This window comes from Micropterus dolomieu, linkage group LG20 (assembly GCF_021292245.1).
Source record: "Micropterus dolomieu isolate WLL.071019.BEF.003 ecotype Adirondacks linkage group LG20, ASM2129224v1, whole genome shotgun sequence".
In the NCBI taxonomy this organism is placed as follows: Eukaryota; Metazoa; Chordata; class Actinopteri; order Centrarchiformes; family Centrarchidae; genus Micropterus; species Micropterus dolomieu.
The window spans coordinates 9,844,574-9,861,931 of NC_060169.1; the positions used below are offsets into that span (position 1 = coordinate 9,844,574).

The following is a 17,358-nucleotide window of genomic DNA, read 5'->3' on the forward strand; positions in this document are numbered from 1 at the left end:
CTCTTACACAAAGGTTTGCATATGCCTTTCATCATGGCTTAAGAATTAATGAACAACAACAACAAGTGAATTGCTACATCTCAACTATAATCTGTCTCACAGATGGCTGTTCGCTGTGAAAGGACACAACTAGGTGCTGATCTAATTCTTGTAACACCACATTTGGGTTACCCTCAGCCCACAATAGATAACATTAATAGAATAACATCTTAACATCCAAAAAACCTATGGTTAACATCCAAAAAACCTATGGCCTAAGATAAATCTCAGTTCATTTTAATGCTGAGAAGTCTCACATGACATCCAACTCAAGCGTTTAGTAAATTGGTTGCTTCTTTTTCAGAAAGGAGAGTTGCCATCATGAAAGCAAGCAGTCACTTCATTCATTTGACTGACAGAGCAGTCCAAGTGTTGCATACATTATTAAGCCCGCAGGAAAATTACACAGAAAATGATCAAATGTGCCGATACACAGAGCACTGTCAAGACTTGTTAATCAAACTGTACAAAAAGTTCTAACTAGTGTCCATGGATGACTTGTTTAAGCAGAAATTTTAAATCACAACCTTTCTATAATATAATTAAGATTTTCAAAGCATAATTTTCACACTATAACAGTGTAGAACTAAGAACAAACTCTTCCTTAGATAAAATCTGTGCCTTCACATTTTGTGAAGGCGAAGGGCCAGGAGGTGAACTGAGGTAACCAGATTTAGATTGCTTAGCTAGAGATTAGTGAGATAAACCCATCTTAAAAGGCTAATTAAGACTTGATGGGATTGGGAAGTCACTTCTGTGGTCGGCAATTACATTTGAGCAGGATTTTAACTTAGTGTAATGAGTGGGAAAAGAATGAACCCAAACAGTACATTTATACATTTAACAACTAATCTAGAAAGTAACATACATGACTGAAAATTATATTTCAAGGTCAACAGACATCTTAGTCTCATTCAGGGCATTGAATCATGATTCAGTAGTTAAAGCAGTATTTAGAAAATTAATCTCATTAAATCTTATTTTAAAAATCTAAATATAAAAATAACAATGGAAAAATTGATCTGGAAAACAAATTGTGATTTGCAGCACAAAAACTGTAGTTTAACCACTGAGGACTGTTACTGTAAACTAAGTGTTTTCTTGCAAAAGGAATCATCACAACCACAATCAGTTTAAACAAATCGTCTCCTTTTTAAAAAATCTGGATATTTTTTAAGGCAGAAATAAATAAAAAATTAAAACAATTAGCCTGAAATGCAAATCAATGAAACAGTGAAAATAGCTCACCTGTGGATAGGGGAACATGCCTAGCGCCAGCTGTATAGGAAAGAAAGTAAAATTAAGTGCTTCAGGATATTCTTAGATTCTTCTTCAGACATCTGAAATAATAAAAAATAATCTGTAAACACCTGTACAAACAGCACCCTCCATGATGCCTACATTTGTGCAGTTTATAATAGGCAATTTTATAACTTTGTATTTTTAGGGTGTGCCTAATATTTTACCCATCCCCTTATAGATACTGTGAGTGTGTGTGTACAGTATACTGTATATCCTTGACAAAGTCCATGATACCAACATAAGAAATGATGGCCTTTGAAGGAATCAACATTTCTCTGACAAATTACAAGCTTCTCAAAAGGTAGAATTTGTTGCGTGGCTGCTGTATTGGACTCCATAGACTACACAGACGCTCATGATAATGTTTCCTCCCCTTGCATATATTTTCACATGTATAAATGTATACATGCACTGCTATTGCCAGTGTCTTAATGGAATGGAATTCAAGTGTGGAAACAGAAGGAAAATGCTGCTATAGCCACTGAAGCATGCAGAATTTGAGACTTTCAGTCTTTGAGGTAAGCTCAGCGCCCACCTGCTGATAACACTTCCTCATCAAACAACATCAGCTATTAGTTAATAACCCCCCCACGATTACCACCTGCGGAGAACAAAATAGAGGGATAAAGCAAAGGAGGACAGGATTGTGGGACGGCTGTGTATTATTTTGGCTGGGGCGTTGGGTGACCGCTCTTGACATTAGGCAATTGGGGTGGGCATTTTTCATCTTGGTCAAGGGCAGCTTATTGGCAATATTATGTTATTAAAACGTCAAAATGCTCACGGTCTTTCCTTGAACATAAATAGACCAACTAGTAAACTAAAGATCAATCCAAATTCAGTGAGACTGCAAGCCACTTAATTTTGCTTAATGCACACATCTGCGGCTTGAAATAAAGAGAATACGGCCAGGGGGTCCAGTGCTCTAAAACTCTATCTTTATCACAGAGATTATATCAATACTTTTGACAAGGCTCCTTCCCTGTGAACTCATCCATTATTGTTATAATTGTAATGATATTAAACATTATTGACAAACAAAAGCGAGGCAGAAGTCCAAATAATTTGTTATACAGCAGAGGGAGAGCGGTGGACAGAAACAGATGGACAATCAATAATGTCAGTGGGAAGACTGGAGACCAGGGAAGTGGAATACTGAAATTAAAATGTTTTTTGAAAATGCACGGTGTCAGTCAAGCACTCGATCAATTCTATTGGCAGAGATGAACAGAGATACTGATGCACATGCACCTGGACACACAACACCTACGCTCCATATACTGCTCAGTCAATGAGCAACAGTCAGTCTGAAGACATACAATACAATCTATTTTATTTAAAGTACATGACACCGGACTGTATAATTACAAAATATGGAGCCATTTATATACCGTCATACCTCCATGAAAGAGATTCCCACACTCCATACGTCTGCATGGATACCGTATTGTTCTCCTGATATCCTCTCTGGCTGTGAAAACAAATATCAAAAACTGTAAGGACAACGTTAGAGGCTCTGATTCCTGTGCAATCATTTTTTATTTTCATATATTGGTTTATTTAAAACAGGGAAAATGTAAATGTATGGCACCAGATATAGCCCAATGAAATTCCTGTCTGTTCCCAATCTGTTGTCCCTGGGCGTGTATACAACGCACATATAACAATATAAAAAGTATTAATTCCACATAACACAAATAAATACACCTGCAGGACAGACCAGTGTGTATACATTCAGGCAGAGACATAACTGTCTGTCTTTCAATAATTTCTATACATTACTGATTAGCATACTTTCTATCTTTTCTATAAAATAACAATTTGCAGTTTCTGTAGAAAGATTTTTAAAGCCAAACTGCATTGGATCAAGTGGATGATGACGACAATAATTCAGATGCTCCAGTAGCTGAAAAGCCACCACTTTCACAAAGATTATGCAAGACACTGATAGGCCTCCAGTTGTGGACATGCGTCATCTGTCATACAACTAGAAAATTATTTGACATGAGACTAAACTTAAGGGGTCACTCACCGCCATGTATGCGTTAGTTCCCACATACGTTTTGGCAATAGAATTCACCAACTGCAAATTAAATAAGCAGATTAATAGTGGGTAAGAAAATTGTTATTCTGCATATCAATATGTATTCAGACTATTCAAATGACCACAATAAGCCACCTTAAGCAGCATAAATAACTTTTAGGAGTCACTACTTCATTGTCCTATATTAGGAAATAGAAAAGAAGGGAGCTGGGTCTAACTTACATTATCTAAATCTATTGACATGTCAGGTTGATATTTTGGGCTGCTCAGCCCGTGCACAAGGGAACAGACAAGGAGACATTAGTGAATCTGTGTGTATGTGAAAACAATGGCACATGCCATCAATGACAGGACTGTGATAATGAGTGTCTGTTCCCTTATGGCTGATTTTTTTTTTGAGAATGCCCTGCAATGTGAGAGGGGGAGGGAGAGTGTATATGTGTGAACGAGAGATAAACAGCAAAAAAGAGTTAAAAAGACAGAGGACGAGTCAATGGACAACAAGTCACTTCTGTTACATAAATATGGTGTAAAATTCACCTTGGAGGTTCCAAAGGGGAGGTTAAAAAGGAATAATTTGCCACAGAAGAGATGATATGTGCATGTATGTGTGTGTGTGTGTGTGTGTGTGTGTGTGTGCTGAAAAGGAAGACAGAGTCCTCTGGGTTGATGTTTTGGGGAACGCTGAAGGTCTGTCCCTGATGATTGCATTACAAACACACACACTGCCACACACACACTGACTAAGCTATTGTCTGCCACCCACGCTTTCTCCGCAACTACTGAATACATATCAATGAGGCTTTGCTGTTGTGTGTGTATGGGTCATAATTATAACAAGTGATTTTTTTTTGTGGCTACAGAACAATGGAGGTGGCAGGGGGAGTTAATGTGAGAGGAAGACCCTTGGGATGGCGCTGATGTTTTGAGTTGAAAATGGATTCAGTGATTGACAGGTTGACCATATGCACACAGATCTGCACACACATAAACGCAGAGACTGCACAGGACTGTGGTGATGCAGCTATGGACAACTGTTTTCATTCTTCTCTCTTCCATCCTCTCTCTCCCTCTCTCTCTCCTGCTCACACAAACAAATCAGTGTACCTGTGTGCTGACACCAAAGTCACAGAGCTTGACTTGTCCCCGGGTGTTCACCAGCATATTGGAAGGCTTGACATCTGCGGAGACAAACTGCTTGATAGAACTGCAACATCAGCACTCTGTAGCTTGTCTTTATCAACTCTGCTCTTTTTGTAATAACACAGAGCCTGCGCACTACCTTACTCACCTCTGTGAAGTATCTTCAGGCTCCACAGATATGTCAGGCCTTTGACTACCTAGAAACACAGACAAAGAAAAAATATATTAATTTCGACATCATTCAACATTTAACCAGCACACATTGGCTGAAATGTAATTCTTGTGGAGTAGTAACCTCCAGTTGAACTATACAAACTGAACTATACAAACAGAACTTATGGGGAGGGGAAAATGACAATGACCCTGTTTACACCTCACAAGCTGGCTGTCATGGCACGAGTTGCTGAGGTGGTTAGTAAGGTCCTAACCTCCTTATGGTTTGACAAGATTCATCATGAAATGCTGTGCGGTCACGGTTCTCTCTAATTTTGTATCGATGTTGTCCTTAGACTGTTAACCAGAAGCGGTGCTGCCAGTTTCATAAATGACGACCAGAGGATGTCACTGATTAGCTTTCTTGTAAAATCCTGTATGCTTTTAAACCCAACAGCGTGGATTTTGTCCTGGGTGCGGTGCACATACCCAGTTTTTTACAGTCTGGGAGATAATTGAGGCATCTCAGAAATTTGCTCTGATGTACTTTTTATATCTGGAAAAGGCTTAAAACTGTGTTGTCCGTGGACTTCTGTGGAGTGTGCAAAGGGAGAATGGGCCACGGAGTGACAGCTGTGGTAGTATTCTGGACAATAAAAGGCCAATTACATATACAGGGAATTGGGAATTGGGAATTGGGAATCTCTCTCCATTTATGCATGATGTTGTCCTTTTGGTTTTCTCAAGCTGATGATATACGGAGCAACTTTTAGAGCAATGGTGCTGGGCAATGTTGCCATCAATGGTAATGAGTAAAGATTACTACTGTAATCCCCTTCCCCCATCACTCCGCCACCCTTCCTGCACCATTGCTTTCCATTCAATACATAGTCAGACTTGCCACCAGCAAGATTGCTCAAAAGGTTGCCCCGTGTATCAGCTTCAGACTGCAACCATGGTTTCCATCTGAGGCGATGAATTTTGAGGCGATGAATCTCTCTACAAAGGCTTCATCTTCTTGGGGCTGGTGCTCCTGCTAACTCAACCCAAGTGAGGGGGAGAACTTGCCCCAGGTAGAGGAATGCAGCTACCTTCATAATGGGAAGTAAAGATCCTAAAATTGACTACAGTTTAGGTATGTCAGCTGCACTAGTACAGACTTTGTATCAGACTGTGGCAGCAAAGGGAGAGCTGAGGTGCACATCAAAGCTACCAATTTGCCAAGTCAATTTTTGTTCCAGTCACAGACACACATGACTACACCTGTTCAGATCTGTAAAACATCCATATAATTATTATAATTTTGTTTAAGTATTACTCATCTCCAAATGTGTAATACTGCTTTGTGGTGATTTCTTTCATTTATGGGATGTGAGAGCTGATTCTAGCCTCTAGCTCCTGTCATCCATCTCTGATGCATGACAACCTCTGAGATAAATTAAGGAAGCACAAAAGCTCTCTGAAGTCCTGCTGCCTCAAAAGGTGGTGGGGCAAGTGCAACAACTGCAGTGTGCAGCTTCACTCACACCCTCTTGGGTGCTTTTCCTTCTGTGATAATTAACAACTGTGACAGTGGAAAGGAGGCAAAGCTGTGAATTAGAATTAACACTGACTAAATAGCTGTCATTGTTTGATTACGGACAAAGTTAAAAGGGGGAGACAGTAAAGAGAAGCTGGAGACAGGGGAAGGATAATGAGTGTGGAAAAGAGGCATGCATTGATCAACATCAAGGCCATTTCTATCAAAATGCTAGTTTTAACAGAGCAGAAAGGGAGAGAGGAAGGGTGAGAGGGGAGGATAAGGGGAAAACAACACTGACATTGTCGGCCACAACCAAATAGAAGCTAGTTGATGAATTCACACCTGTGGTTCTATTGTCTTTTATTTCATTAATAGTAAAGTGAGTTTTTTCCTCAGAGTGGTTCTGTATCCGACAAACGAATAACAGGTCACACAGAAAACTGTACCTGCCAGACACATATGGCAGAGCACACTCTAATAGATTACATACTTAAATACATAATAAATAAATGTATTAATTAAGAACACACCTTTCAATTGAAATGAGATTCACTCTGTAATCAAACTACTAATAGGGAGATTTTGAGTACTTCATGAAAACTTACTGCTAGTGCGATCCTCCCCAGCACATGCTCTGGAATTCTTTTGTACACGTCCAGAGAGCCACCTGCAAAAGACAAATGAGTCATTGCATTTTGTACAATGTCTTAACTAGTCTGCTAATGGCCTTTTTGGCACGACACAAAGCCAAATTCATTTTTGCCACAACATTTCACACCTATCCAAACAACTAACACAAATGTTTTGCTTACAAATTCATCTGGATCCAGATCCAGCAAATTTACACAATATAAATTAAAAAAATATATATTTCATAGTTAGAAGTAAATATGAGCACTACTGAGGGCATTAGCATAACTCGACAAAATACATGAAACAAAATATCAACAAAATATGTGTCTAAACACAGTACACCTGTTTTCATTTAAATATTTTAACAATTAGCTTCTATTTGGTTGTGGCCGACAACATCAACATCAAAAATGTCAAACAGTCAAAAACAAAAATGGTCAAAGAAAAACAAAGCAGAGAAGAAAAGGAAATTTTTAAAATGCTGGACATTCTTAGAATAGCTGTTTACTGCAGAGAGACACATTACTGGTATGTTTCAAAATGTACTTGAAAATTAAAGTGAGTCTTCAATATTTGTTGTAATGCCACTTGCTGACAATTTAATTTTATTGATATGTATTTGTCATATCAATACAACATAAACAAGGAACACTGTAATTTCTTGTTGGCAGTAATCAAGCACAACTGGAAATTACAAAAGTTTCATGAAGTAAAGAGCGCTGAGATGTTAGGCAGACTTTGCTGACAAGCTGGCAAATGTGTGAAACAGGGGAATCACTGCATTAACACACACATCTAAAAACATAGAGTCCCCCATCTCACACCAGTCTAGAGACACACATACAAACACACCTACAAATGCACTTAAGTCAAGATTTATCACACCCTTGTACCTTTTAGCACACAGGCATGCTAAGCAGCTCACAGCGATAAGACGTTCTCTTGATCTGCAGAAGTGTAAATGGATACACAGCAGAGAGACAGAGGACAGTTCCCCAAAGTCTCTTCTACACAGCTGTGTCAAGCAAAGACAAAGCATATGATCTAGCTTAAGCCACATAAAAACTCACCGTCCATAAATTCTGTGCATATTGATATCCTGTTCTCTACAAAAAAGGCACTGAAGAAAGTGATGATGTAGGGTGAATCACACTGCAATCAAGGGAAGAGACAATGTGATCGTTAAACGGCATGCCAAAATATTTATCTGTGATAAAAAAAAAAATGTCGTTTCTACATTATCCTCATTATGAATTTGAGTGCAAAAGTGATTATGTGATCAGGACACTGCATTGTACAAAATTTTAAGTTTCTCATGCTTAAGTGATTGTGGTCCGAGCTCAAATGCATCACTCATTGGCTCTTTTTGTTTGGAAAGAAAATACTTTATTTATGATTTAATTCCACACACTGCATGGGAAGAAGGCTCGCTGAGCAAAATGTTGTCATGGTGAAACACGTGACTGAGCTCAGGTTAGTTTATGTTCCCACTGTCTTAGGATAACCATAACTTCTTTCTCCGGGTTCAATGTTGATAACACAAAGTGCATTCATGCTCAGTTTAAGTGAGTTTTCATGCTCACAGTTTTTGGGCCTGTACATTTTAGGTGCAACAGAAAAAAACCCTCCTGTTTCACAAACTGTGACCAATAAATTCACATGCCTTAGTCTATATATCACTGATCCCTAGCTTACATGGTAAGACTAGAGGCGATAAACGGCACTGTAGAATTGGTAGGACAGTAACATTGAGTGGAGAAAATAGAAATTGTTTTGGTTAGGAGGAACAGCTGTAATCAGTAAAAACTAACCTTGTAGAGAATTTCTAATTCTGACATGATCTGCTTCTGTAATTCCACTGTGATATCCAGGGGAATGACCTGTAACCACAATGGGAAGAAAAGGTAAAGCCTTTAATTAACACAAAATTAACAAGTTCTGTAGAAGTGGACTAGATTAAGGGTCACTCATTAAAGAGTAACTATTGTCATCAATGTGGAAGGAGTTCTCACCTTGACAGCTAAAACCCGCTTGCCAAGAAGATGGTATGCTCTACAGAGACAAAACACAAAATTATATTAAAAGGTAAAAAGCAGTTACTTGCGTGTATTTCAGTGGTAACCTGAGTTGAGATTTTGAAGTTAATATAGTTTTTAGCTTTATATTTGCCTATTACACTCTGTTTAGCAAAAATCACCTGTACTCTGCCCCAAAATAACGATGTAATGTCACTGTTTGGATGTGGTTAAAAAACAAATGTTGATCAAAGCAATCAGCAACAAATTGTTATGTAATCTACTAACAATGTACATAAAGGGCAAGTGATGGGTAATGAAAGGATATAACTCATAGAGGCATTCTGTCATGCTAAGTTGCTCAGAAACACAGACACCTGTCGAGTGTTTCATCTGTCATTTCTCTTAAAAGGTCAGAGGTCACCACCCAAAACCAGATCCAGCCAGCCCTATCACTAGCTGTTCCAGACAGAGTTTTGAGTTGCAAGTAAAGCAGCAGCCACAGACCGGCCCCGTAATGATTTAATTATCAAACTCCTTAATGCCAAACTTTGGCTTTAGTTACAGCCCTTGAAGGTTAGTTTACGGCACCAGTGATAATACCTCAGGACTTCTCAACATACAATCCTCAAGGACAAATACTGTCCAACAGCTGCCAAGTGATGGGGATGAGGTGGTGTACGTCACACAGGCTGGTTAGCTTGCAAACAGGCTTAGATAATGTGATACCTGGCTACTCAACTGTCAGTGGGTCTTCCAGGGAGGATGTGTATGGTGCAAGGTGTGATTAATGTAGATTGGAGTATCACATTGCTCCTCGGCCAGACACCTCAAAACTGGCCCAGGCCTTAATTAATGACACCTATTAGTCCCATGTCAGTTAGTGTGTATTTACCTATAGTAAGAATGAAGACTAGTCTCTGACTGTAGCTATGCCATGGTATATGTGAGCTGTCGTTTATAGACCTTTGATTATTTTCATATTGTCCTTTAATTTAATATTGCGTGTAGGAGGTCCACAATTGTTGAAATAGAAATTTTCTCTTTAATTTGTTTCAAGCAACATGACAAGTTTTGTCAGCCATCACGTAGCTTTGACCAAAAGTTTACACACAAAAGATAAACAAACAAAATATGAAATGGCTAAAGATAAACATTAAGCTTAAGTTAATAGAACAAACCACAAGCCTTCTGACTTACATGGACAGTGTTAGTTCTTTTTGCTCCGAGAGTGATAGTGCCATCTTTTCTGGAAAAGAGTTCTTTGCACATAAGGCTGACGGCCTTGTTTCCATTTTGATGTCTCGGTCTTCCTTTAGGCTACAATCAATACCAGTTAAGCATGACTGCTGCCTCTTAATTAAGATGAAGATGTTAATTGAGGCAAGATTGCAGGGGTAGACATGTTAAATACTGACTGGGCAGGTTGTGTATGTGTAAGGAAGCCTGATAAGAGATTAAACATGCTAAACAACTTGTAGTTCTCAATGAGAATTCAAGACATGCTGAAAGACATACCCAGCCTGTGGCTAAATGCACCCAACTACTACTTTAACACATGTAAAGTGTAGCTTTGTGTACGTGGGATACTATATGCACAAGTTTAATCTGAGTGTGTACAATTTTTGTGTATACTTCAAGCAAAGTCTCAGATCTGCTTATGAAAGCCAATGCTGTTTTTTTCCTGATTAATTCTGGCTAGAGTTAGATCAAGACAAACAGACATTAAAACCATCCATATACTGTACACTACTTGTAGTTTCTAAATAGCAATATCTCTACAATATTACTTCAAGCAAAACAGGCCCAATATTAATGGTAATTCACAGTTTTAGATATACAAGAGTTTGGAAATCCCAAAGTTTTAAGAAAACGCATGTTTTAGGGCAGGAACTATGTTGTGACTACTGCTTGGTTAAAGCTTTATTCTCAGACTGTCCTTGACCTCCTCAGGGCCGAACATCCCTGTATGAGTTACAGTGACAGGCTTGTGACAGCGGGAGACATGGGGACAAGGTTACATAGCAACCCCCCGCCACTTCCCCCTGATCTGACCCCAGTAAACGTGCCCCATTGCTTGGATCTTATTTACACTCCAGCTCGCTCTGTAATAAAAGCTCCATCATGCAGTATTCATAGGGCCTCTCTCTATGTCTGAAGTTGGGGGCTGTGTGTTAGAGACTGGCCTCCTGGATCAGGGCTAACATGGTACTTTTACACTGCTGCATGGACAGCGAGCTGCCTTTCTCTCTCCCCCTGACTCTTTCACCTGATACAGCCATAATGGGTCTCCTAACTGTCACAAACCGATAGAAACCTAAAACACCGATAGACATGCATGTACATACAAACATACACAAATAGGTTTACAAAATATTCAACACATTTGAAGCAGCAAAGCTAAGGAACTCAAATAAAAAAAGTTGAAGGGATTGTTTTGCTTATATCTTACCATGATAAAAACTGAAAGTCAATATGTTCCTTAATTCCATGAATGGACATCCTTTTTGAGAACAAGTCTCTTGTGGCTGGGAAAGAAATTACAACACAACAGCTGTTGGTTTTCTGTTTGCTGTAGAATTGCCCTACACCCACTCTTTTCTCAGATTGTTGGTTTAATGATATGGTGTAAAGCTGATGATACACAGAGCAACTTTCAGAGCAATTGTGCAGGGCAACATTGCCGTCAATGGTAATGAGTAAAGATTACTACTGTAATCCCCTTCCCCCACTACTCCGCACCCGCCCTGCACCGCCGCTATCCGTTCAAAACATAGTCAGACTTGCCACTAGCAAGACTGCCCAGCAACATTGCTCAAAAAGTTGCAGCAGTTAATATTGCTGATTTGTATTTTTAGAAGGTGTCTTATGGCATTCACCTATTGTTGGACCACTTCTGCACATGCCACATTGCACGGCCTCCAAGGAAAGGAAAGTAACAGCTGCAAAAGTTAGGATCTGCAGATGATGCCATGTCAATGTTGCCATCTACAGGCAACGACACAAAGCTGCTAAAAACCTATGTCTTGCGACACCTATAGGCAATAATTGTTACAGCAGAAGTTTCTTGTTTGTATACTTGCTGGTTTTTTGTGTTTGTATTATAGATTTTTCAGTTACAGTTCATTTAAGATGGGGTGGTGATGACAAGACACATGCCTTTGGTGTGATCGACCCGGGTTCAAGTCCCCACAGTGACATGACAATGTGTCCCTGAGCAAGACACTTAACCCCTAGTTGCTCCAAAGGCATAAGTTGCTTTAGATAAAAGAGTCAGCTAAATGAATGAATGTATGTAAATGTACGATGAATAAATTGGAACATCATTGTGTCAAACTAACTTCCAGAGGATACCAAATGCTCAACCAATCATTTCATATCAGAATGATTTCATAGTCATTTAGCTTGAGGCTGAAAACACTTTTTTCCCCTCCATTCAGACTTCAGATTACGCTTTTTCAGGTTCTCAATCATTAGATAATTTAGCCAAATTGTCTGGAGAAATACTTAAAGATCCCAACAGTCTACCTATAACCAATATATATACAAAACACTTAACACACTACAAATATTCAGCACCCACAATCAAACCGAGGCCTAAATATCATTTTCCTATATCAGGACACCTTGTCATTCATTACTGCTAATTTAACAAGCAAATTATCATAAAAATCAAATGTCATTCTTTGTGAACTTGCTTAATTAATAATAACTGTAAAATACATCAGTTACCAGTAAATGTTGAAGGATTCAATTGAACATTATAATCTTCAGGAAGGAAGGATGTATTGTGGGGATTTTGACCACCTGCCTAATATTGTGTAGATCACCCTTTTGCCGCCAAAACAGCCCCGAATCAAAAGAGTTCACTCAAGATGCATGAAGTGCTGTGACGTCAGGTGTAAACTGCAATACTACTATTTCTAGACACAATCTGAAAATATCTGGATACAAGATACCGGGTTACCACCAATTAACCAAAGAGGTTTGGCCCTTCAATATCCAGTTTAATCAATGAGGTGAAATCAATGGAGAAAATGGTCTGCGTGACTAAAGGAACAGCTGTGGGTGTCTAAGTAGATGTCACCACAGTCGCACCAGGCAAATGTGCTTGTTTTAATTGCACTGCTGCATCCATGAGTCACAAAAATAGCCTGTGTGTCCTTGTTATTGTATTTATAAGCCATAGAGTCAGTTAGATTGGTGGACAAGATGGACCTCTGAGATTGTGTGTAATAAAAAACAAAGGCTGACATTGATGGATGGCTAGGTCAGCGCGTGGCTTTAGAGAGCTGAGGTGTTGGTAACATCCAATTGAGTCTAAATGGCTCTGGGTCATAAATGGGCTAAGAGGTTAAAAGGTTGGGAGTGGTAGTGCTTTTCACACGTGATAAGCCTAATATGAGCTGGACCAAAGGGAAGGACTGAAGAGGATTGAGAATTGGTTTCTAAGGCCCCATCCACACTAATTCTTTTTTGTTTTAAAACGGAGAAGTTTTACTACGTATGCACCTCCTATACATATAGCGCGCGCACACACACACACACAGACACACACACACAGGCCTAGTTTAAATTGAACCAACTTCATTCCACAGTAGCAAAAGAAGACTGAAAACCTGCTCCAAACAGTGTGTGTGCCAGAGAGCGCTTAATCAGACACACAGAACTCGCCTACTTAATGCCATATCATTGCAGCTAAATGTATTTCCTCATGCAACAAACAGAGAAGCATTGTTGTTTGTATAAAGTAACTTAATTATCACATTATTAATTAATTATATATTTTTTATTGTTTATATGTGAATTTGTGCTCTGGCAACACTGCAACCTAAACAACCTAAACATTTGTGGCAATAGGCCTGAGAGAGAGCGAGAGAGAAATCTCTCATCTCATCTCATGGAAACAAGCCACTACATATCAAAGTTTCCTCCTCACTAGAGGAAGAGGTGTCCAGGCTGGACCCTGATCCTTCTCACAAGAGGTGTTACAATAACTATCACAATAGAAAGTAAACTCAGTCGCACGTGTCTTTGTTCCCCTGCAGCAAAGTCGCAGGCATCAGCCCAAGGATCGGTACGTGATGTCACCGTCACACAGAAGCGCTTCTGCTGGCTGCACAAACAGGTCCATGTGTGGCGGTGGCGTCACTTACTGATCCTTCAGAAATGCTTGGCAAAATGTAGCGCGTCTGGAAGCTACTGCGCTACTCTGTCAATAAAAGAGCTTCGTTACCGAAAAGCTATTTGATTCAGAAAATAGCGACGCTACCACCACACTATTGAGAAATGTAGTTAAACTAGTAACGGCGCTACTTGTAACTTTTTTTTTTTTTTTTTTCCCATTTACAAGAACATTATAATGAATATACTGCAAATATGTGCCTGGTGAAATAAAAACTGCTGTTGCCATTTCTTAATCATGATGCGTAAAAACACCTGTACGGTGTTGTTTACCAGTCAACACATAAGGATATGCCATGGCTATAGCAATCCTCTGGCTACTCTACCTTGACTACTTTATCCGTTTGCATAATGTGTGTGGTACCGGCATCAACTGATGAGAAAGTAGCTACCGTAGTCAGCAGCAGCCTCCATACTGTGTGATCATCTGACTGTTAGGGTTTCTTGCCCCATTAGACCTCTTTTAGTACAAAGAACTGATGGGTGGAGGCGCAAAACTATGACCCAAGTTGTAATACACTGTAATTTACATTTAAGCATGCATTAATAAGTGTCTCTTGGGTTTCTTCAGCAGATGTTTGAAAATTAGATTGCTGTGGTATACCACACTGTGGCAGCCTTTTAGTCTACACAACTAACAAATACTAAGTAAGGAACACCTAAATATGTTGGACACAATTAGTCTAACCCATGGTAATGTAATCGCTCTTCTTTTATCTGTACAAAAACAGACAACAAATGTTGGGATTGATTGAGATGAACAGTAGATTAAGGTGATCCTTCTGGCCAAGACTCCTCATGTTATCATCTCTTTATCCTTCTTGTCCAGACCCTTAAGAAAAGCCCACCATGATAAAGCTTTGGTGAAGACAGACCTGTTTTGATGTTTACTGTATAAATGTTTTTGTCTTATAATACGTTAATTTACTTTTGTCATGAGATATTTAAAGAGAAGAGAGAAGACTTTATATCTATTTTAATAACTTGAATTGAAAATCCAGCCAAACTGAATACAAGGTGAAGCCAAGGGAAGAGCAGAATTAAATATTTTGAGTGTTTCTGTCTATGATAAAATAATTAAAATTAAAGAAATAGGGAAGCAATTAACAGTTACTGATGAAAATTTCTAGGGGCTTATGTCAAGGCCACACACACAATTAACACCTATTTTGTTACAAATTCACAATATTGGGTTTCCTCTAGCTTAAATGACCTGTCTAGTTATGTATAGGCAGAAAGGCTAGCTATGCCTTTTTTGCTTTATATTTAAACAGAAAATCATTGCAAAAGGTGATTATAGTAGTTGTTCTCCAAGTATCTTATCTACATTAGTCAGGCCTGTAAAATTCTGCTGTGACAATTTCACACAGACATGTCGTCAGGGTCCTGCATTAGGTGCAGGTGTGTCTGTGATTGAAACAGTCAGAATTCAGGGTAGACAGGGTCGATCTAAACTATGCTAGTCAAGGGTTGTACGTTTGTGTACACGCCAATGCAAAAGTCAAAGATCTACAATTACAGTAACTATGTTGCTGTATTAGTAATTAAATGCCTAAGACACTTGGGTTGATGAAGTGGCTGAGCCGTCGCTGTTCTCTGTTATGTTCTTCACATGGATCTAATGGCAGGTGATACTGCTGGATAGTATTTTTGTTATACAGGTTTGCTGACAATGTCTGGTTGAGAGCACTGGTCAGAATGATTTAGCTTTAATAATCGAGCCAGCCTCTCCTAGTGTCATGTTGGACATTGGGTACATGGAGTCAGAGTGGACCTTCTATAAAAACCTTTTCAGAGGAAGAGGCTGACCAGAACACAGTTGGTGCTTACAAAGCTACTGCTGACTCAGCAGAGGGGGACAGGCAGACCACGAAGGATGCAGCTGTCGTAGTTTTGGAAGCAAAGCCCAGTTGTAGAGTGATAACTTACAGCTTGAACAATGACTTAAAGGAACCCTTGAAGTTTTTGAAAAAGCATTGGTTGATGAATAGAAGGAAAGGCCATCACCCTAGCTGTCCTCAGGAGGATGTGTGGAAATGTTGACCTCAACCGGGACATTTCTAGGAGGATGAAGGTACAAATAAAGTGGCTCCTAAACTTCTGTCCTCTGTAAGCAACACAGGACAACTTTTCGGTCTGTCCACAGGGATGCATTTTTCACAGCAATGCTGCCAACTGAATATAATGTGACACAGTTTGACAGCAGTGTCATTTGTCTAAATGTAGCATAAAAAGCCATATATAGCTTCTTATATGAAGTCTGTTTGTGTGAACTGGCCTCACTCTCTCTGATACAATGAAGAGCTCAACAATCTAAGAAAATGGTGTGGAAACACTGCCCCTCAAAATTAAAAGTCAGTTAATGTGATTGTGGGATCTGGGCAAGATGCCCTGTGGATATAACACACACAACTAACTTGGAAGAGACACTGTAGCAGTGTCCAAATTCCATACTACATGCTATATGTATACAGTATATACTAATCTGTATAGTAAACAGCTTTTTTGCAGTTACATATGCAATATTATACAATAAATTAACATACTTAACTAGTTTATACTAACAGGAAATTATGCAATATACAGTGGGGGAAAAAAGTATTTGACCCCTTGCTGATTTTGCAGGTTTGCCCACTTACAAAGAATGCAACAATCTACAATTTTAATCACATGTACATTCTAACAGTGAAAGACAGAATCCCAAAGAAAATTCCAGAAAATCACATCATATGAATTTATAAAAATTGATAACCATCTGATGAGGAAAAACAAGTATTTGACCCCCTGGACAAACAGCATGTTAATATTTTGTAGAAAAGCCATTATTGGCCAGCACAGATGTCAAACGGTTTTTATAGTTGGTGACAAGGTTTGTGCACATTTCGGCAGGGATGTTAGCCCACTCCTCCCTGCAGACAGCCTCCAAATCATTCAGGTTCCGAGGTTGTCGCCTGGCAACTCGAATTTTAAGCTCCCTACAAAGATTTTCAATTGGATTCAGGTCTGGAGACTGGCTAGGCCACTCCAGAACCTTGATGTGCTTCTTCTTCAGCCACTCTTTTGTTGCTTTGGCGGTGTGCTTAGGGTCGTTGTCGTGCTGAAACACCCATCCTCGACCCATCTTCAGCTCTCTCACTGAGGGAAGGAGATGTTGGTCCAGAATTCCACGATACATGGCCCCGTCCATCCTCCCCTCAATACGATGGAGTTGTCCCGTCCCCTTGGCTGAAAAGCACCCCCAAAGCATGATGTTGCCACCACCATGCTTGACGGTGGGGATGGTGTTCTTTGGGTTGTACTCGGTGTTCTTTGCCCTCCAAACA

General features: G+C 39.4%; 1 protein-coding gene across 3 annotated transcripts in view; it reads right to left on the minus strand.

Moving 5' to 3' along the window:
* The window catches only part of map2k5 (mitogen-activated protein kinase kinase 5), a 49,531-nt gene that overhangs the window by 16,525 nt on the left and 15,648 nt on the right, over window positions 1–17,358 (minus strand). For all 3 annotated transcript variants that reach the window (XM_046033515.1, XM_046033514.1, XM_046033513.1), the window contains exons 9-17: window positions 8,849–8,888; window positions 8,648–8,716; window positions 7,907–7,988; window positions 6,809–6,870; window positions 4,677–4,725; window positions 4,493–4,566; window positions 3,374–3,424; window positions 2,741–2,812; window positions 1,288–1,317 (exon numbers count right to left, since the gene is read on the minus strand). In XM_046033515.1, the coding sequence (XP_045889471.1) occupies window positions 1,288–1,317; window positions 2,741–2,812; window positions 3,374–3,424; window positions 4,493–4,566; window positions 4,677–4,725; window positions 6,809–6,870; window positions 7,907–7,988; window positions 8,648–8,716; window positions 8,849–8,888 (529 nt within the window). The remainder of the gene's footprint in view (window positions 1–1,287; window positions 1,318–2,740; window positions 2,813–3,373; window positions 3,425–4,492; window positions 4,567–4,676; window positions 4,726–6,808; window positions 6,871–7,906; window positions 7,989–8,647; window positions 8,717–8,848; window positions 8,889–17,358) is intronic.